The 22009-nt window shown below is 37.7% G+C and overlaps 1 protein-coding gene across 5 annotated transcripts in view; it reads left to right on the forward strand.

Annotated features, from left to right (window-relative positions):
• The first annotated feature begins 6567 nt into the window (after positions 1-6567).
• Positions 6568-22009, forward strand: part of DMTF1 (cyclin D binding myb like transcription factor 1) — a 43927-nt gene continuing 28485 nt past the window's right edge. Inside the window, exons 1-6 of one of the 5 annotated variants that reach the window (XM_029233123.1) lie at positions 6588-6697; positions 8521-8660; positions 16435-16557; positions 16894-16962; positions 17958-18074; positions 19042-19164. In XM_029233123.1, coding sequence (XP_029088956.1) covers positions 17966-18074; positions 19042-19164 — 232 coding nt within the window. In that variant the 5' untranslated portion in view covers positions 6588-6697; positions 8521-8660; positions 16435-16557; positions 16894-16962; positions 17958-17965. Of the gene's footprint in view, positions 6698-7143; positions 7178-8520; positions 8661-16434; positions 16558-16893; positions 16963-17957; positions 18075-19041; positions 19165-22009 lie in introns of those variants that run through there. The other 4 variants (XM_029233125.1, XM_029233126.1, XM_029233124.1 and 1 more) reach the window with 4 other exon arrangements.

A 22009-nucleotide genomic window follows, 5' to 3' on the forward strand; every position in this document is an offset into this window, starting at 1 on the left:
AATAAAATTTTAAAATATATATATTATATATAATATATATATATAATGTAGATATTCTTAAATTAGGTAGGTATTATAAGACTAGGTTGATATTTCAGGTAATTTGGGGGGAGGAACAGCTTGCTTGAAAAACAGTGTTTCCTACTGAGCTTAGATTTTACCTCTAACAATTTCAGGTCAAGAAAAACCTTTACCTTGCATGTGTCTGTATGTATCTGTTGCATGTATATTAAGGCTAACCAATGCATCCTTAAGTAAGAAGCCATATCACTTTCTCTAGTGCTTAAAACACTTTGCCCAGAAACATGAAAACAGGCCAATTTCCAAGAAAGTTTCAGAGAAACAAAAAATGTAAAACAATGGAACTTATGATATCCCTTTCCATACCTTTCAGCAATAGACTGCCACTATGAAACACAATTTAAAATAAGTTTAAAAGATATCTAGAAAGACTACTTGCTAGTTATTATGATTTCAATATAAATCTTAATATATTAAAGAATTTTTTATATCCCAATCCTCTTCACTGAAATAAAATTGTTGCCCTAAGAAATCCTACTCAACAAATAAGGCAACAATTCTCTTTTCCTGCTTTTCATTATTTCTTGTTACGATGGATAAAGACAAATAATAATATCTGACATTTTTGAGCACCTACTATTTGCCAGATATGTTTCAAAGTGCTTTGACTAAGCAAGACCAAGAAATTGGTCCATCTTTCCTAATATTTGCAGTTTAGATCAATCTGATGATACTAAGTGATTTGATTCATATTTTGTCTTAATCCCTCATTGATTTGTTAATTATGAGCAAGTTTCATGGGCAGTTGCAATAATTTAGTAAATTGCAAGAGTTAACTAAGAGTTTTATACAAAGATACGTTGGAAAAAAACTACTATAATGTAAGCTCCTCCATCCCTTGTCTCTCTTGACCACTACCATATTCCCTATGCCTAGGACAGTGCTCAATACAAAGGACATGCTCACGAAGGTCTGCTGAACGAAAGGAAGGAATGGGTGTGTCACAAATGTGCAAACTCCTGGAAGCTATAAAGGTTATGCAGGTTCCTTGTTTCTTTCTCTGTCATCGCATATTCTGGGCAAGGGAGTTAGATATATATCAAATAAAAGAGAAGGGAATTAATCAATGACAAGTCATTAAATGTGAGAGGGCCTTTCACATTTGAATTTCAAAGCATAATCCCTTTGGTTTTACTATTGTTGAGGCTTGTCATTTGTCTACCACAGCTTATCACTAACAAATTAAAGGCACAGAATTCCCATCTACTGTTGTAGATACTGGTCTGGGAAGGAAAAAAAAAAAATCTTGCTGAACAATAAGGACATCTGCTGGTTAAAATGCAACACTTCTATCCTTAAAATACTGCATCTAGATGGACAAGATCTGGATAATAAAGTTTAGAATAAGTCCAAACTTGTGCCATCTTGTTAAAATAACCTCCTTCTACTAGAGTAATAATAAAGGTAACATTTGTTTGTTTCATTCCAGAGTTGCCCGAGTAGTGACACTATCTGAAAAAAGACTGAGCTCTCCTGCCAAAAAATAAAAATGGCTAGGTTTCTGATCTCCTGGCTTAAGACACAATTATCTTTGAACTCAACAAACATCTAAGTGTCTGCTAAGTTAAGGTAGCGTACCAGATGCTGGCAAACTGAAGCTATAAGACACGGCAGAGGCAGCAGATGGTCCAGCCTTAGGGGAATGGGGTTAAACTCAGTTAACATCAGCAAGAGACTGAGCCTAATATTTACCAGCACTGTGCTCTCACCATTTTATAAACATTATAGACCAGTTGCTTTCTACAAACACACTCTTTCCCACACTACCTGAACAAATGCCTTCCCACCTCCCGCCCCCTACTCTGGTAATTTGTCACCTTTCCAGTCCCTGCTCAAGTGTCTTCTCAGAAAACCCAGTTCTGAACTCCCTACGTAAAGTTCACCTTCAGAGTTTAGAACTTACCACACTGGCAATTACCGGTTGATTTACCAATATATGGTCCCTCTCCCTTCTAGGCCAGACTATAAAGGAAGAGATATTTGAATCTGGGTTCAAACATTCTCCCAATTTTAGTAAAGTAACTTAACTGTTTCTGTTTCATTTTGCCCACAAAATTTTCAAGGACAGAATGAAAACTTCCATCCTTACTTGCTGGGAAGATCTGAAGTCTTAGTTCTCCATTCTCCTAACTGGAAGAAGAACCAATTTTTGCTAATGTTCCATGAATAGGCCTCAGTAAAGCTCTACTGCAAAAGAAAATTAAGTGAAGAGGTAACCAGGCTGAAAGATTAAAAGAGGTGTAGGGATGAGACACTGACATGAAATGGAGAACAGGAAAGGGGTTATGAGATGGAGTGCCGTAAGTCCCGGACAAAAGCCTGGAGGAGGAATCTCAGACAGAAGAGGACTTGGAAGAGCCTGATGTGTTGGCCTAACTAGGGACAGTTTGCTCATTCCTCTATTAGCACAGGAATCCCCATCAGCTTGCCGGAAATTCTGGCAGGGTTTCCAGTGCATACACATCAGTTGTATTAATAGGACTCAAAGACTGTGTAGAAAGAAAATGGGCTACTCAATAATTATATTTTTCATTTACTTTGAACAGAAGTCCTTGGAAACATCTCTTTATTCTGAATCATGACATCCAGGACATGAGACAATCATTAAACAATAAAACCAGCCTCTCAGTACTTGAAACACTTTTATATTAACATATCAACCTTTCAAAAAAGGAAGGTCATTTCATCAATATTCTATTGCTGATGAGGTTCATGAAAGTGTTATAAAAAATCTGGAGTCCAACAGAGCTAATCATAACTAGCAAATGCAGTAAATACCATAACTGTGCTATACTTTTATAATACCTTCTATTTATGAAAGAACCATTTTTCACTTTTTTCTACAAAATAATTACTAATTAGGTAAATCCTAGGATAATATTAAAAATCTCATGCATTCCCTAGGTACATACTAAGTAGTGAGGTAGGAAACACCGAGAATTGTAATTGCAGAAAGTTGCTCTAGGTTTAAACTTTGGATAGTCTTACGTTGATAATACATGTTAAAGATATAGAGGTGTTACTATTATAGGTTTACTTTTAAAATTATGTATTAAAACTAATACTAAAATACACTTGTTTTCCCCAAGTAAACACCAATTGACCTTGGGAAAAGGTAATTATGAAAGAAACTCACCCAGAAAGGAAGAATTAATTATGAGGATGCACTTGACTTTTTTTAGGGAATTAACAGCAGAGTGCAGACTAACCTAAGATTTTTCAGAAGAGAATGGGTAGCAACTATAATTTAGATAACACTCTCTTATGCCTCAGTGAAAAAGAATACTACACGGTAATGCTTTGTGGAAAATGTAGCTAATTAAGAACCAATTCCTCATAAATGGTAATGTTAACAATTTTACCTATGTAACTATTATATCATTAGAACTCCACTTTGAGTAATTTAATTGCTTTTCTGGTTCACGGGTTTATTAGTTTCCCTATTTAAGTGCTTACTACATATGACAGGCTCTGTGCAAAGCATGTTGCCTACATTATTCTGGGAGATAGATTTTAGCATCCCCACTTTTCAAAAGCAAACGAAGCTTAAAGATGCGAAGTACCATACCCACCGCTAAGCAATAAAGTCAAGATTCACACTCGGGTCTGACTTCAACATCTATACCACAACACTCTCCTGCCTCGTGGTGTTGGTTACCTATTATTTATATACTCATTTAAAAACTGAACGATATATGCCATAACCACAGTGGGATGCAGCGATTACCACAAACTGGTAATAAAGTTAGATGCAATAAAATGCTGCTCTTGACAGTTATTTTTGAAAATTGGTCAAATGTATCCTCCTTCCAGTTCAGTTAAGACTCTGGAAACTGGTTGTAATAATTTTTCATTATAAAAAGACGGTTGCCAAAGTGTGCTTTTTGAGCTGCAGAAGGCTAGTTCAGAGCATAGGCTCTGGAGCTGAGGCTTTCATTCTGACTCTACCATTTATTTGCTGTTTCCTTGGACACATTCCTTCACTTTTTTGGTTCTTGTCTAAAATGGGAATCATTTGTAATAACTATACTGAAGCTTTGGCACTTGTGAACATTAAATGTGTTTAATATACGTAAAGCATTTAAATGACACATAAGCACTCAAAAAATGTTAGCTAACCTTGTCCAAATCCAGGCCCTTTTATATTTTCTTTTTTTTAAATAGACCTTATTTTGGGGGACAGTTTAAGACTCACAGCAAAATTGAGGGGAAGACACAGAGACTTCCCACATCGTCGCTGCCCTACACATGAACATTATCAACATACCCCACTGGAGTGGTACATTTATTTGCAAATGATGAACCAACACTGATATATCATTAACAACCAAAGTCCGTGGGTTACATTAGGGCTCACTATCTGTGCTGTACATTGTATGGGTTTTGATAAATGTATAATGCCATGTATCTACCATTACAGCATTATACAAAATCATTTCGCTGCCTTAAAAAGTCCTCTGTGCTCCACCTATTTCTCTTCCTCTGGCCTCAAACCCTGGCAACTACTGATATTTTTACTATCTCCATAGTTTTGCCCTTTCCATAAAGTCAGATAGTTGGAATCAGTAGGTAGCCTTTTCAAATAGACTTCTTTCACTTAGTAGCATGCATTTAAGATTCCTCCATATCTTTTCATGGCTCGACAGCTCAATTCTTTTTAGCACTGAATACTCCATTGTATGGATGTACCACAGTTTATCCATTTACCTATTGAAGCACATCTTAGTCGCTTCTAAGTTTTGGCAATTACAATGAAGTTGGTATAAATATCTCTGCGCAGCTTTTTATGTGGAGGTAAGGTTTCAACTATTCGGGGTAAATATCAAGGAGCAATTAATGGATCACACGGTAAGAATGTGCTTAGCTCTGTAAGAAACCACCAACTGTCTTCCAAAGTGGTTGTACCATTCTGCATTCCCTCTATCAATGAATGAGAGTTACTATTGCTCCAAAGCGTCATGGGCCCTTGGTGTTGTCAGCGTTTGGGATTTTAGCACTTCTAATTGGTGTGTGATGGTATTTCGTTTTACACTCTCTTTTATGAAATGCAACATTTATGAGTGAGACAGTTACCCCAAAGAATAGATAATGTGGACTACTGGTGAAAACTGTGTACATTTGGCTTAAAATCGAAACAAATATTTATCTAATTAAACCCATTTCAGTGTGTACTTTTTCCCCTTTCTTCAATGAATTAGTGTCACTTTCACGAAGTCTTCCAACTACATTTTGTATTCAAAAGAAACCGGGGTTGCAAAAATCATTTTTTTTAAAGCCAAAAGAGAGGAAAAGAAATCACTAAGCATAATCAACTTCATTAGTTAAGACCAATTCAAGACGTAGTATACACACTCTTGACGGCCTTCATTTGACCTTTACAACCGATGCTCACTACACTCCCACTGTGACAATGTAGTGTTAAGCCTACACATAGTTGCTGGATGCAAGAACATTTGTCTAATCTAATTTCTAAACTCCTCTCATCCCACTAGCAAAAGAAAAGCAGCGTACAATAAATCAATTTTATAAACAAGTGAAATGAATCCTAAGAAGAGTTGTAACAGAGTTCCGACCACTAAAATCTTCGTAACTCTTTGGGAGATTGGGATTGACATATACACACTACTTTAAATAAAAGAGCTACCTAACGAGAACCTACTGTATAGCCCAGGGAACTCTATTCCCAACTCTGTAATGACCTATATGGGAACAGACTCTAAAAAAGAGTGGATATATGTACATGTATAACTGACTCGCTGTACAGCAGAAACTAACACAACATTGTAAATCAACTATACTCCAGTAAAAAAAAATTAATTAAAAAAAATTTCAGGACTCTTTCAAAACAAAAATCTCTCTGCAGGAGTCTCTGGAAGCTTAAAGACTCTCTGGGGGCGGGGCCGAGTATTGGTCTTCCCTGAAAGCTCCCCAGGCTAGCCGAAGGGCATCCACTTTAGAAAAGCCGTGCTTTATAAGGCGTACTGTGCACTACAGAACAGCATATTCACACAGGATACATTTCACCAAGAACTGCATCATACGCCCAACGGGTAACACCTCTACGCGCCTACGGCAAGGCAGACCAAGTCAGAAGAGCCAGACATACAATTCCCGGTTATCGTCTGCACACCCAGACCCCGCTTTCTAACAGTTCCACACGCGAGGCTCCCTCCGCTCCGAGGCCCAGAATAATTACGAAAGTCGGCTGGCGAGGCCCAACTGTCGCCGAGCCAGGAAAACCACAGTTGCGCCAAAGAAATAAGGTCCTCGTTCATGGCATCAGTCAGTACCTATTTCCTTGTAGGAAGAGGAGAAAAGAGCAGACAACGAAAAACTCCCACTCAGACGGGTCTCAAAGCTCAAATAACCAAGGACCTTTTTTCGCGCTCCGACTTGGCCGGAAGTGACGCCGCGGCCAGCGCGCGGGGCCGCCCCCAGGGAGAGGAGGCCGGGCGGGGGCTGGGGGCGGGGCGCGGCCGTAGCTCCGTTTCCGGTGGCTTGTCGCGCTCGCTCACTCCAGCTGCAGCCACTCTTGCCCGTGGCTGCTTCCTCCATCCTGGTATTTTTTGGAGCCTCCATCCTGGTTCTTCCAAAGTGCCCGGACCCAAAACAGGAAGTAAGTGCGATGGAAGCTTCAGGTCCCAGGCGCCGCTAGGGCCGCTCCGCCCAGTGGAGCCTGTCCGGCCCCCTTGTTGCCCGCCTGCTCTCGCCGGCCGGCGCAAGCTGCCGGCGCTCGGGCACCGCGGGCGGGGTGGGAGCTGGGCCTTCGTGACGCTGAAGCTGCAGTCCCCGCACGCTCACGCCAGGGCCTCCCTCTCGGGGCCGGGCCTGTGGCGGTGGCGTGGGCTGCAGAGCAGGGTAGCGAGCAGCCGCCGAGGCACAGCTAGCGATCCGGCGGGGGCGGAAAATGGCGGCGGCTTCGGAGGAGCTAAATGGCGCCGGGACCCCTGGGGGTGGGGTGGGGTGGGCCGGGAGATTGGCGAGAGATTCGGGCCCGGGAACCCCGAGAGTAAGGAAGCCTTCCTTGCTTTTTCGTAGGGTTTCTTTTTTACGTTTTTGTTACCTTTTCGTTTTTATTTGGTACGGTGAAGGAGAGGTGAGCTTGGATGGGATCGAGAGAGTTGGGGCTTGTCTCGCGCCACCCCACCGCACCCCCTAGTTTTTCCTCTTACCTTTTCGCCTCTTCGACTCTTCTCCCACCTTTTGGGGTTCACTCTCGCTCAGCTGTTCATGGCCTAAGCGGAAGGGATCGGGGTTGCTGGCCGAACCATCACTGTCAGCCTGAGTCTCTTTTAAAAGGGAAAGATAGGAGCTGAAGTGCGGGGAGACAGACCTAACCCGGCAGAGAACAGGAAAATGAGCCTGCAACATAGGGATTGTCGTATTTTGACGAGCTCCGAGGAAGTTTTAAAAATTTTTAATTTTCTTCGTCCTTTAAAATAGACTTTGAGAATCTTTAGGGAATCTGCGGCATAGGTTTGAGGGTAGAAGTGGCCAATTCTATGCAGTTGAATGGTACAGCATGTGTTTTTAGAATAAAAATAATTCGGTGTAGATAAGGAGAGGTGATTAATCTGTGAAATGTAAAAGTCAGGGCTCCCTTTCCCTGATTGAATTTGGAAATTCACATTCAATGGTTATTTTCTCGTAACTTGATTCATCGTTGTGCACCTTCTTTCTGACCCTAGGTGAGGCTGCTTGTTGGGACATTTGACAAAAAGCGTATTCTGTAGGATTACTTCCTAATGTTCAGTATTTTAAACTTACAGTAATACCGTTTGGAAGTATTTTATCTTTTATCGATTTTACCTTTATTTTGATTTCCCGAAGACAACCATTTATAGCTTTTAAGCTCCAGTTCAAGTAAGACATTCTTGCATTGTGTTGAAAGTTTTACAGACAGAAAAACTATTTTTCAGGGAAGGATTTTCATATTTTTCCATTACTTCAGATTTTTTTTCTTTGAGCTGCTCTTAAACTTGTGTTTCAAATAACTTGTGTGTCACTGCATTTTTTTCTATTTATTTATTTAGTAATTTGAATAATTTACCAGCATTTAAACGTTTAAAGACCGTGCTGATAATACACCAAAAACTTACCTTTTTACTGTTATGCTGTAGTGGTGGTAAGATACATTTATTAGGTTAAGATTTAGAGACTTAGTTAAGGTTCAGGGAGAAATTAAGTTTATGTTCCTTACCGTTACAAAAATTGTCAATCTGTTTGACTAAAATTTCGTGTGGGAATAAAGTTTTTTTCCCTTCATTCACAAGGGACAAAAACTAGCCTGATCATTTCTGGGGAAAAAATTACGTGTTAGTTATGAAGAAAAAATATTTCATGTTTTATGATAATCTTATTTTAACTCCCATATACTAAGTAAGTACTTTATGTGCCACCAAAAAAGCTAATTTTTTTTTTTTTTTTTTACTATTTTAGTTGATAGGCTCACCCCAAAATATGCTTTTTGGGACTGATCTAGAACCTGCATATTCTCCGTGAATCTCTTTAATTGATTGCAGTTGAGCTAGATGGTGGAGCCAAAATGCTATTGCCCTGTCTTCATCAACAGTTAATCAGTAAGTACTGGGCATTGCATACTTATATAGAACTTTAAGTCCACACTTTGAGCAGTTCCATGCATAAATATATGCTATATAAACATTTTTCTCTGGGTGTTCAGGTTTTAGAAGTATTTTGAGGGGAAGCAGTCACGGGAAATGGTTATTGGTAGAAAATTATACCCCGAAAGAAGGTAGTTGTCTTCTTTAGTTTTTTTTTTTTCTTTCTTTTTCCCAAGTTCTCTTCTTTTTACAGGCTTTTTTTAAGATGTAGAAAAGTTACCTCATTTCACCCCAAGGCAGCGGGAGAGATAAGTGTATTTGTAAGGTTAGCTAGATGTTACTAGTTAATATTGAAATAAAAACAAAACTAGTCCTTACTTCTCCCACATAATATTTATCTTTCTGCTCACTTATTTATCTCTCCAACAACTACAGATCCTAATTTTTATTAATGTTGTAATAAGCTTGTATGTCCTGAAAATAACATCTCATTATTTTAAACAGTTGTTGTTTTCATGCTCCATTGAGAACACTGACTTAAGTTAACACTTGTGAGGATGAGTAAGATAATGTGAAACAAGTGTCCCTAGGAATATACAGCCTGGCACATAGATGTTAAAATATTGAGGGGGGGTGGGAACTGTGTTTTGTTGTAAAGACATCAAAACTTTGAAAAGATTAGGAAGAGTTCCAGTTTTTTAATATCATATATAGAGGCTGTCTATTTAACACTATTTAACCCGCCTCATCAAAATGGAGTTTTCTTTTTTAATCGTTTTTTCTTACCACCATCATTTTTAGCACCTTCTTTTTTCCCCTCATATAAGAAGATTCCTTAGGAATTGGTATGCTTCTAAATGCTTTGCAAATTCAGCTCCAAAGCCTTTTCTGTCCTTAAATGCTACGCAGTGACCTGAGAAAGTGATAAACCTATTGCCAAGGGCATTAAATATAAAATACAGAGTTATCAAATGTATGTGGTATTTTCTTTCATATTATTTCTCCCCTTCACTTTTTTTCCTTTTGTGAAGAGGATGCTTGTAATAGAAATCACAAGTAGGCTTTGTTTTTGTTTTGATTCCGTAAAGGTAAATGATAAACTTAAATAAAAGAAGAAACCTGTCTATCATGTCTCCTTTTTCACGTTTATAGAAAGATCCCATTCCACCAATGAATACCAGAAAGAAGTTGTCATGAAAAAGCACACTGGAGAGCTCTTTATGAACAATTTAATTGTCTTTTTGTTTGGCGGGGTGTGTGTGTGTGTTAACCTTATGCCATTTTTTTAGCTGTTATTTTAGTTGTGTGCACTGTGTTGTCAAGCCCTTCTTCCAAGTAACCGGTTGTCAAAACTAATCTTTTTGACCATCAGGTGTTAGGCAGCAAAAAAATGCTCTTTAGGTTTATTTACTGTCTATGTGTATTTTAGTATCTGTTGCAGAAGTGTGGTTTAAAAATTGGCTTCAGTGTATATCAGAACTATAGTGCTAATGTATTACCTTTAAAGAGCTTCTGATGATGCCTTGCTTAAAGGGCTCAGTTTTCAATGGCTGAAATCTTTAAATGTAGCCAAATACACATTGTATAGCTCTTAAATCATGCACCGGGTAAAAGACAACATTTTTGTTTTTTAATAAGCAATATGGTTGTATTGCCAAACCAGGTATGAAATGCTGTACCTTGAAATGAATGATACTACCAAGTAATTTTTTTTACTCTAATAGTGTCATTGTTTTCAGTAGTTGGTAATTGAAATCAACATCTTAAACAATTAAAGCCTATTATAATAAACCCTGTTAATATCTTTATTGATGTTTTATGGTATATAGTCATACTATCTTAAAACCAAGCCATAATGAACATTAGTTAGGTACCTTAATTCAGTATGCTTGTATGTTCATTTATAGTTCTCTTTCTCAAACTTTTCCACAAAGTATACAGAAGAACAAATCCCCTGGGACCATAGTCTAAAGCATTCAACCTCAACTGTGAAGTGACCTCATTCCTATATTTAATAAAATCAATATTTAAGATGTCTGTGGCTTTGTCTGTTTCCTGATATCCCTCTATGTCCCCATGTTCAGGATATAGGAATTTTTTTTCTTTTTATTAAGTTATTTTTACTTTAAAAAAATATACTTATTTATTTTTGGCTGCGTTGGGTCTTCGTTGCTGCATGCGGGCTTTCTCTAGTTGTGGCAAGCGCGGGCTTCTCACTGCGGTGGCTTCTGTTGTTGCAGAGCATGGGCTCTAGGCACGCGGGCTTAGTTGCTCCGTGGCATGTGGGATCTTCCCAGACCAGGAATTGAACCCGTGTCCCCTACATTGGCAGGTGATTCTCAACCACTGCACCACCAGGGAAGTCCAGGAATTTGTTACCTATTCTCTTCTTAGTGAAAGTCTTCACTAAGACTTTCTATTTAGCAGAGTTTTCATTCTTTCAAAAAAAATATTTCAAAACATATCTTTCAGATTTTTTATTGTATGTTACTAAGCAAATCCCCTTACAAGCATTTCCTAAGGCGTTAGTTATGTACCACCTAAGGTATGGTAGTGGCCAATATGGAGTCTATAATAGCAAGACCTTGAAAACAAAAATGTTCAGTAATAGGTTAATGGTTAGATAAGTTTAGGTACCATGTACCCATTTAAATTGCTATGGAAGAATAGTAATATCGGAAAATGCTCCCCATAAAGTTAAGTGCAAAATAAAGTTATAAAAAATGTGACAGTATGATCACAGTATCGTAAAAACAATTAAAAATAGGTATGTTGATATATGGCTGAAAGGTTTGGAAGATTATCACCAAAAAAAAAAAAGGAAAATGAGTAATTTTCTTATTATATTGGGGCAGGAAAAAAGACATCTGAAAACTAAATGTGTCCTTACTGCCTTATTAGTTGAATTATGCCAAAAACTTTGCGTCAGCTAGTGTTTCTCAGTCTTTGCCTCATCCAGTAAAATTCTGGTACTTTACGTTCTGTAGCTTGCTTGATTTCCCCTTATAAAACTATTTTATAGTACTGAATGTTTTTCACACCATGTAGTCTCATCCCATCTTGCAATGAAGAATCACATCTTCAAGCATCAAGGGTCAGCAAGTGTTAGCTCTGTGCTTCTCATGATCTCTAATAATAGAATCTACCCTTCCCCATTTGTACTAGTCCTGTGCTTGGGAACCAGTAAACATTTATCTACAGAAACTAGTCCCAAAACCAGGAGGAAATGCCACTTTTCTTGGTTTGATCTAGTTTTTAGAAGATTATGACACTTAGTTGCCTGATAAACCAGGACAATTATGTAGACTCAATTGATGTAAATACCAGTTTAAGATAATCTAATGAATAAAAACTTTACATCAATACTGGAATGGAGTAGAATAAAGGATTCATGTCTTTAAAGTCTGTGTTAACTAACAGATCCAAGAGTAGGTTTTTTGGTTCTACATTGAGTAGGGTCATCTTGTTCATTGAGAGCTATAAATGTAAACAAATACATTTCTCATTTAAATGTGAGTATAATAACTGTTCTGTACCACATTTCAGGTATTCTTTTCTTGATTTTACTAAGGCATTAAGATATCCACCAAATGATGGAAACGTGCCAGAATGCCATTTCACCAATTAAAATGGCTGTTAAAATTTTTTCCTTTCATGTTCTCACTTCTAGTTGGTTAAAAAAAGGTAGTGCATATGGTATAACCCATTTGAGAGAAAGAAAGGAAGATCTAAATAGGCTGATGGTGGACTTCCGTGGTGGTCCACCAGGGAAGTCGTTAGATTCTGCGCTTGCAGTGCAGGAGCCGAACTAAGATCCCACATGCCTCGAGGTGTGGCCTAAATAAATAAATATGTAGATTGTCTTTTAAAAAAAATGTTTATAAAAAAAAAATAGGCTGATGATGTGTATTTATTTGCCCCAAAGGGAACCAAAATTTTGATGTTAGAATTGGAGATCTTCCTGATATATTTCCCTATTAAACCAAATGGGGAACGGGTTTTGAAGTTAAGCATAGTTTCACGTATAATGAATTACAGTACAAGGCCCTAAATTACTCAACTTTGTACCTTACTATCGTAAGTTGATTTATTTACCAACATTTTTCAGTTACTCTAATAGTCGTATTAAAATACAGATGTACTCTTCCTATAAATAACAGCTGTCTTGACTCTACCGTAGATCTTCTCACTCTGCTTTCTTTGAGAGCTAAACCTTGTACAAGACCTGTTTTGTATTACCTTCCGTACTTCCAATTCTCTGTATTCCAGTAGGTCAGCAGTGTTCTACTTATTGCCAAATCAAGTAGTCACTTCTCCATCTTATCCTCTCAGCAGTATTTAACAGTCAACTACTTAATGCTCCTTGAAAAACACTCTCAAGCCTTTTAAGTAACATCTCTTAGTTTTCCTCCTGTATCCCTGGCTGGTCCTTCTCAGTCTCCTTTCCTTGTTTGTGCATTGCTTGACTTCTGCTTCAGAACTCTAGGCTGTCTTCTCTAACTTCTCTAGGTGATCTTATCTTTAAAAACAATTTGCATGCCACTAACTCAAATTTACAGGTCTAATCCCTGCCTGTTGAATTCCAGCTTCCAACTGGCAACTTGACATCTTCATTTGGGTGCTGTATATCTTAACTTGTTAATATTAACAGTAATAAAAATATTGAATAAATATCTTCTAGTGCCCCCAAACTCAATTATTCAAGCCAAAAGTGTAGGAATCATCTTGAAATAGCTCCTCATCTCTTAAACTACTTTCAGCAAATCCTGTCAACACTACCTCCAAAATAAATCCTCTGTCCAAGCTCCTTTCTTTGCTTTCTGCCACCTATTCCAAATGACTATCATCTCTTGGACAGCTGCTTGTTTCGTGACTTACTCCCTTATCCATTCTCCATATTGCAGTCTGAATGATCTTTTCAAAATGTAAATTATATTTCCCAATTTAAAACAGTCCAAGGATTTATAAGCCCTTGTGAGATGTGCCCCTGTCTTTTTCTCCAGCCTTAAATTCAGCTACTCTCCTTGCTCGGAAGCCTCTGCCATAGTGGCTTTCTTTTTTAATCCCCTCCTGCCAGGCCAAATCAGGTCCCACCTTGGGGACTTTGCTGTTAATCTGTTGGCTGGCTTACAGTACTTGCTGATGAAGAAATATAAAGTAGCCGTTAAGGTAAGCTTCCCTATTTGTAGTATGATGCTATTTCTATAAAAAGTGTATGTAGCGGGGAGGAATATATTGACATATATGAGTAAAATAACTGGAAGGAGGCTTGAGAAGCTGACAGCATTGTTTACCTCCAGGCAGGGGGTCTAGGGAACTAGAGTGGAAAGTAGACTTCACCTTTACCTTTTGAATTTTGAACCATGTAAATGTGTTACCTTAAAAAGTAAATTAAAAATAAAATTAGGTGAGTTTCTTAAATACTACTAAATCCAGACTGTGTAGCTGTAAGTACAAGAGGGGAAAAACCCCAGGAAGGTAAGTCAAGAGCTTATCTTTGGGGTTAAAAAAAAGTAGCCACTATATCCCAGTGCCTAGAGAGTTCCTGGCACATTGCACATGTGATATATATTTGTTGATTGAACAGATATGCTAGTTAATTTGCAAAGCAGTGTAGAAGCATTTACTCATCTCTAACATGAATTATCAGACTTTTTAAAATGAACCTAGATTCCTGATATAAAGCTAGTACACTGCATGGGATCAACCTCTAACCCCAGTACAGGTTATCAAGAATGAAATACTCTCATCTAGCTATTTCAGACTTCTTTTTCCTTGTACTTACCTTGTATCTTACCTTAAGATACCTTTCCTTGTATCTTACCATATCTTCTCAAATCCACCTTTATTTTCTCTTTTTCCCGAAGTTTTAGATTAATTTGGGTCCTAAGATGACAGTCATTAAATTACTAAACCAGTAACCATTTTGTACCTATCACATGAGGAGTTGTGCTGGGTTTGTTATTTTTTTGCTTTGTTGTTTCTTTTTAAATAAAAATACTAGTGGCAAGGTATTTTTATTTACTACCAGGAGTGGAGTTTACACCTCAGTGGTTGGAATATAAATTTGTACATCCTTTCTGGGAAATAGACTGCAGCATGATTTAAAAGCTTATTTTGTTGTATTCTTTGATCTAATAATTTTCAGTAATTAATATTGTTTAAAGAAATAGTGTATGAATGTTTCAGTGTTTTACGGAAATGAAAAATTGGGAAGAATGTAAATGTCCAGTTATAGGCTATTTGTTGGATAACGTCATGTTTTTTATGCAGTGGAGGTTTTAAACGATACAGAAAACTTCAGTTAAATACCTAGCTTGGTTTCCTTCACATTTTTCAATGTGAATGAACTCTAAAATGCAGTATATAAAATTGCTTCTACAGTATAGCCTCATACACAAACACACACACATCAACAAGAGTGAAGTATGATTTTGGCAAGTTTATGGGTGGTTTTAACTTCTTTTTTCTTTTTTTAACATTTAATTTCTCCATCTTCTACAGTAGGTATTACTTTACAAACCAGCTTTTAAACGTTTTAATGGATTCTGAAGTGAGAACAACATGAAATCTGTTAACTGACTGGATGTTTCTCTAGCAGGATCTGTACCTTTTGCACTACAGACTTATTTATATATAGCAGTTCTCAAAGATACCCATCCTAGAGAGGAGTTCTAATTAGAATACTGCAAAAATGAGAATTTTAATCATTGGTTTTTGCTGAAACATCCCCTTGAACCTTAAATCTTGCTGTGCTTTTTAATTTTCGGTTGATCCTTTGGGATGAAGATGAGAAGTTTATTGAAAGAAACCTTTAAAAATCAAATCATGGGGACTTCCCTGGTGGCACAGTGGTTAAGAATCCGCTTGCCAATGCAGGGGACACGGGTTCGAGCCCTGGTCCGGGAAGATCCCACATGCCGCGGAGCAACTAAGCCCGTGTGCCACAACTGCTGAGCCTGTGCTCTAGAGCCCGTGAGCCACAACTACTGAACCCGAGTGCCACAACTACTGAAGCCCATGTGCCTAGAGCCTGTGCTCTGCAACAAGAGAAGCCACCACGATAAAAAGCCTGTGCACCACAACCAAGAGTAGCCCCCGCTTGCCACAACTAGAGAAAGCCCAAGCACAGCAAAGAAGACCCAATGCAGCCAAAAATAAATAAATTAAATAAATAAATTTTTTAAAAAAATCAAATCATTTCAGATTTTGTAAGTTTCACAATACATTCAAAAGCTTTCTTGTAATTTATGTTTTCTGGCCTGATTGTTTAGGATTCCTTTTTTCCCACAGATCCCTGGGCAGAGCTGTTAACAGATATTATGTAGTTTCTAATGCTTTAAGATGAAATATGGTACTACATTTAAAGAGAGATGTTAATTGTTATAAAGAAAAATATAGTTACTGGTAATATTTGTGGTATTGTTGGTTGGTATACACCCTAGGTCATGTTACATGTACCCAGACCTACAGTTCATAGAACCACTGGTGTAATTCAACCTGTTTTTTCCGAGAAAGTTTGACTGCCTGATGAGGGGCAACTTGGGCTGAGAAACTGCCTATAAACTGACTTAGTAGGCATAGGATCCCATCATTTCTGCCCTTCATTGGAGAATTCTTTCAGAGGCTGATTTCCAAAAGGTCTACTTACGGAAGAATTCTGGTTTTGTCCTTCCTCTTCTAGTTGAGACATCACAGAGGCTTGAGGCTAGATTGTCATCAGCGTACTGCTAGCACACAGTTGTTTGTTCTCAGTAAGCCTTATTGTATAATGCTGTTACTTTTTCAGAGTGTTGCAGAGGTAGGAACATGGAGGAGAAACAATCTGGATAACATGAAAGTGATGCTGGTGGCAAAGGGAAGGCAACTCGATTCTGTGGGAAGGGCTATAGCTGATCCATCTGTTTTCTAGGTAAGCATTCCTTTGTTCCAGGGACCTTACCTCATGATTTGCAAATTTTAGTCATAACTAAATCATGACCTCCACTTATCTTTAATTGGGGAATGGCATCTTTACCATTGTAAAATGAATGATGTCCTTTTAAAACAGTAATTTGTACAGTAGAACTTGAGTGAATCAGTAGATCTTCACCATGTAAATGTTAATAGTTCTTAAGTTTTTCTGCTAAGGGAAAATGCATTTGTGTAAATGGCAAATATATGTACAGACTAATATCTTGTATATAGCAACCAAATAAATATTGAATGATTAATACACATCAAGGCTTATGTCCTCTGTATTATTTAGTTGGTAAAAAAGTATGTGGACAAGACCAAAATTGAGTATTGAGGCAAGAACTTCATTGAACATTACAAGGTAAGCCCAAAGACTTCAATCAGGCCATTGATTACAATTCAGGGCATTTCCCCCTGTCAGCCATGAGACACTGTATTCAAAGTGCTACTTATTCAGTCTGTCTGAACAAAAGGGAAAAAATATATGTGTAAAATAACAGGTAAAGGCACTTTAAGCAAAATCCAGTTCTCTATTTCAAAATAAGACCTAGATCCATATCTGTTAGGAAAACAGTTTGGTCAGTGACAGATATATGTACTTGTTCAATATGAAAAAAACAGCAGGAAGAATTATTTAGTGTTCCTGTTTTTCAGATAATAATAGAGCTTAAATACTTGCAAATAGTGTTTTAGAGAAGTAATTCTTAGATTAAGAGAAAAGTTGTGATGGGTCTTCTGGTAAAGAATCAGAAGTTAAACACCTATTTGACTATATCACAAAGCTGCCAATAAAAAATAACTAAAAAGTGGTGTGAGTTTTTGCTGATATGACAGACAACTTGGAACAGGTTGTCTTTCATTGGATGTGATAAAAACAACTCTTAAAAAAGTAAATGCTGTAGGTTTTTAATTAATCATCGCATTTAGATTCTTGCAGATTATTACAGCTAATTCTAAATAATTGGTATAAACTGTTTTTTTTTTTTTTTTTTTTTTTTTGCGGTACGCGGGCCTCTCACTGTTGTGACCTCTCCCGTTGCGGAGCACAGGCTCCAGATGCGCAGGCTCAGTGGCCATGGCTCACGGGCCCAGCCGCTCCACGGCATGTGGGATCTTTCCGGACCGGGGCACGAACCCGTGTCCCCTGCATAGGCAGGCGGACTCTCAACCACTGCGCCACCAGGGAAGCCCCTATACTTTTGAAAAAACGTTTTGAAACCTGAAGCATCATTGCAATTTCACATAAAGAATACTACAGGCAGATACAAATGGGGGGGGCAGGGTTCTGTGGGCTACTTCATGTTCATACTTGGAAATAATTTTTTAAACCCTAATCTGAAACCTGTTCTTATACAGATTTGAGTATGAGCACAGTTGAAGAGGATTCTGACACAGTAACAGTAGAAACTGTGAACTCTGTGACTTTGACTCGGGACGCAGACGGGAACCTCATTCTTCACTGCCCTCAGAATGGTAGGAGAACCTGCTGACATAATTATATTGGGTTGGCCAAAAAGTTCGAGTTTTTCTGTAAGATGTTATGGAAAAACCCAAATGAACAAACTTTTTGGAAGTTTTTTTTAATTCACTCACAGTATAGGAAGTTTTTTGTTGTTTTTTTTTTAATAAGCTTCCCATGGTTTTTAAGAATATAGTTCAGGTTCTTTAACTTGGCACATAGGCCTTCCATCATCTCAGCTTTCCTTGCAGCCTCATTTCCTGCCACATTTCATGTAGCGGTATTCCAGCAGTTCACAGCTATTTTTATATTCCTAACATACTTTAAGCTTCTCGGACCTCAGTATGACTGCATGTATTACTCCTACTGCCAGTTAATAATCATTTCCCCCGGCTTCTGTTTCTTTTTGAAGTTTAAGACACCTTTTCTAGAAACCTCCCTTCACCTCCAGTCTAAATTAAATGCCTGTGTGCTCATATAACAGCCTTTTCATTCCACCTTCATAGTTCTTATTACACCATTTTGAAATTGTTAGTTTACTCATCTCCTACACTGTACTATGAGCTCCTTGACAGTCAGGGTATCTCTTATTGTTCTGTTTCTCAAACTTAGGTAATGGTAGGCATTCAGTGAATGTTGTGAGTGAATTAAATAACCGACCCTTGTCTTTACATGTGAAATATTTGGAAAGCCAGGTAGTCAACAGCACAAAAGTGTGATGTTTTAAAAAGTGGCCCCCAAAAAACAAACAAACAAACAAAAAAAAGTGGCCCCTTTGTTCATAGTTCCTTGTCATAAGAATAAGAGCTGAGGTGCTGCAGTAGGCGTAGAGAGGACAGTGAGTCTCACTTGCACGACTGACTTTAGTTGACATAGCAAATCAGTAAGAAGATTATTTTACAGTCATTGTTTGTTGAAGATTTTGTTTTCTCCTGTTGGTTTGAAGATTTTGAGATTTTTGGTTTTGTTTTGTTTCATTAGAAGCTGATGAAATAGACTCAGAAGATAGTATTGAACCTCCACATAAAAGGCTTTGTCTGTCTTCTGAGGATGATCAAAGTATTGATGATTCCACTCCTTGCATATCAGTTGTTGCACTTCCACGTAAGTCACTGAGTATTAACATAGTTTCCTTCTGAATCAAAATTTACATTCCAAGGTGTTAAATTGGCATTTCAAGGTAGACTTGGACCCATTATTTTTCTCCTCTTAGTGCAAAAAACCTCCTTTTAACCAGCAGTTAATGAGTGCGTATTTATGTGCCAGGCATGGCTCTGAATACTTTTACATATATTGCCTAGTTTAATCTCTCAACCTTTTTTTTTAATTGCCCCCCACTCCTGAGAGCATTTTTAGACATTTTTTTCATCATCATACTCTCCCCCATGAAATTGTAATACCACAAATATACTGTTGTTGTTTTTAATGTACTATATATATATATATATATATATATATATATATGTCCTTGCTTTCTTAATAAAGAGAATAAGATCTTTTCACCTTCTCCCAAGAAGCATATTCACCCTCATTGAGAAAGCACTCTCTAGAGAGTGTTCCCTATGTTATAAATGACAAAACTAAGGTATAGAGAGAGGTGTAATAACTTGTCTAAGGTCATACCCAGGCATTCCGGTTCTTGTAGTTTATGTTCTTTTCATGTGGTATATGGCTAAATGGAAGTTAGACCGAAGCCTAATAAGTTTATTCTCATTAAGAAAGTTCTTAAGGGACTTCCCTGGCGACCCCGCGGTTAAGACTCTGTGTTTCCACTGCAGGGGGCACGGGTTCGATCCCTGGTCGGGGAAGCTAAGATACCGCATGCCACACAGTGCGGCCAGAAAAAAAAAATGCAGAACAAAGAGAGTTCTTAAAATGTTTATTTATATTCCAAGATCATTTAGAGTAGACTGGATTTTAAGAAGATGTAGTAGTTTGGGTGGAATACTGTTGGTGAAAGACTACAACCCACCAACTGTAATGTTAAATTATATTTCTGGTTTGTTTAGCAAAGAATATGGAATCTTGTTGAACTGTGGTGGCCCTCCAAAGCTGGAGTAGATATCTTAGTCCTTGGCAATGGGGTTGGGGCACAGGGCCGTTGGGGCACTCTCTGCACAAAGGAGGGTCTTGGTATATCCACGAACTTTTATTTTGCAGTCAGCATCAAGCAAGATCACATCGTCATCTAGTGGAAGAAAACTAAGACTAGGTTTTCATTGTGGAAAATCATGTCTTCATAAGCAAATATGTACTCTGTATTTGGAGTTAATTGCTTATTGAATTGAGCAGAAAATAAACCATATTATATAAGTTTACTATGAGACTTTGTTGAGAAATGGTGTTAATGTTAATATTGCTAATACTGCTTCCACTTGTGGAATATACAAGCATAGTGTATTTCTAATTAAATGATCTCTCCTTCTAATGATAATTCATATGATTTTTTAAACTCTCTCCTAATTTGACTATTATTATGTTATGACTCAATTTTAGAACATGATTAGCCTATCTGTACAAATACAATCCTATATAGACATTTTCTAAGCTAGAATTTTTTTTAATTCAGATATAACTGACATTAACATTATATTAGTTTCAAGTGTACATAATGATTGGTATATGTATACCAAATCATTATGTATATGTATATATTGCAAAATGTTCAGCACAATAAGTCTAGTAACATCCTTCACCACACAGTTGTCAATACAGTTTTTTTTCCTGTGATAAGAACTTTTAAGATCTACTGTCGTAACAACTTTCAAATATACAGTACAGTATTATTAACTGTAGTCACCGTGCTGCACAGTACATCCACAGGTTATAAAGTAAAATAAAAATATTGAATTAAGCCAGAATTTTTGAGTGATTATTTTGATGTAAATTTTGACTGGTTAATTGATTTGATTAGAGTGCCTTGAACATTATTGTAGGTTTGAACTACACGATATTTTGTTCTATTTTATGGTGTGTTGACATTAAAGCACATGAGCTATTTGATGTTGGGTCATAGCATCGCCAAAGAGGACATTCTGGAGCCTAATTTACAATAAGACTGAATTTATGAAGAGTGGCTTGAAGTTCCCTGAATTTGTAAAAAGTATGTTGATAAAATCAACTTAGGAAAGTTTCTACATTTTAAAAAAGTCACACAGGGCTTTCCTGATGACGCAGTGGTTGAGAGTCCACCTGCTGATGCAGGGGACACGGGTTCGTGCTCCGGTCCCAGAAGATCCCACATGCCGCAGAGTGGCTGGCCCGTGAGCCATGGCCGCTGAGCCTGCGTGTCCAGAGCCTGTGCTCTGTAACGGGAGAGGCCACAGCAGTGAGAGGCCCGCGTACCGCCAAAAAAAAAAAAAAGTCACACTAAAGCATGAAGTCCTATATCCATCACCATCATCTGGGACTGATTAAATGCACGAGTAATTTATGCTGGACTTCATGGAGATGAATATTAGTTTTAATGATTTAACTTTAATATTCAGGTTTTCTTTACATGCTTTATAAAACTGATAAAAAGTTATCTGAGCCTTAAAAGTTCTCTTAACCCTCATGTTAATCAGTGTAGATAACTTACCACTTCTTTTTGCAATCATCTACACACATTTATTTCATTACCTATTCATTGTTAAAACTCTTGGTGATTATTCGTTTAGAGGATTGTTGGAGTTACTAAGCCTCCGATTCCCTTTGTTCTTCACAAGGCCTCATTTGTCATTCCCATACCACTTTTGCTATTGCATATTAACTGGAGTCTATTTGTAATTACTTCAGATTTTGTTTTCCTACCACTAATTCGTATCTTCCAGATTACTTCCTCTCATACTTTTGCGATCCTTTGCCCCACTGGGACCCATTGACCTTGCCACTTTTAAATTATTCCTTCACTTGTATCCTTGTTTCCTCCTTACCTAGTTTCAGTTTTCATGGTTAATCGTTATAATCA

Source organism: Monodon monoceros, unplaced genomic scaffold (assembly GCF_005190385.1).
Source record: "Monodon monoceros isolate NGI ecotype Baffin Bay Population unplaced genomic scaffold, NGI_Narwhal_1 Super_Scaffold_2, whole genome shotgun sequence".
Lineage (NCBI taxonomy): Eukaryota > Metazoa > Chordata > Mammalia > Artiodactyla > Monodontidae > Monodon > Monodon monoceros.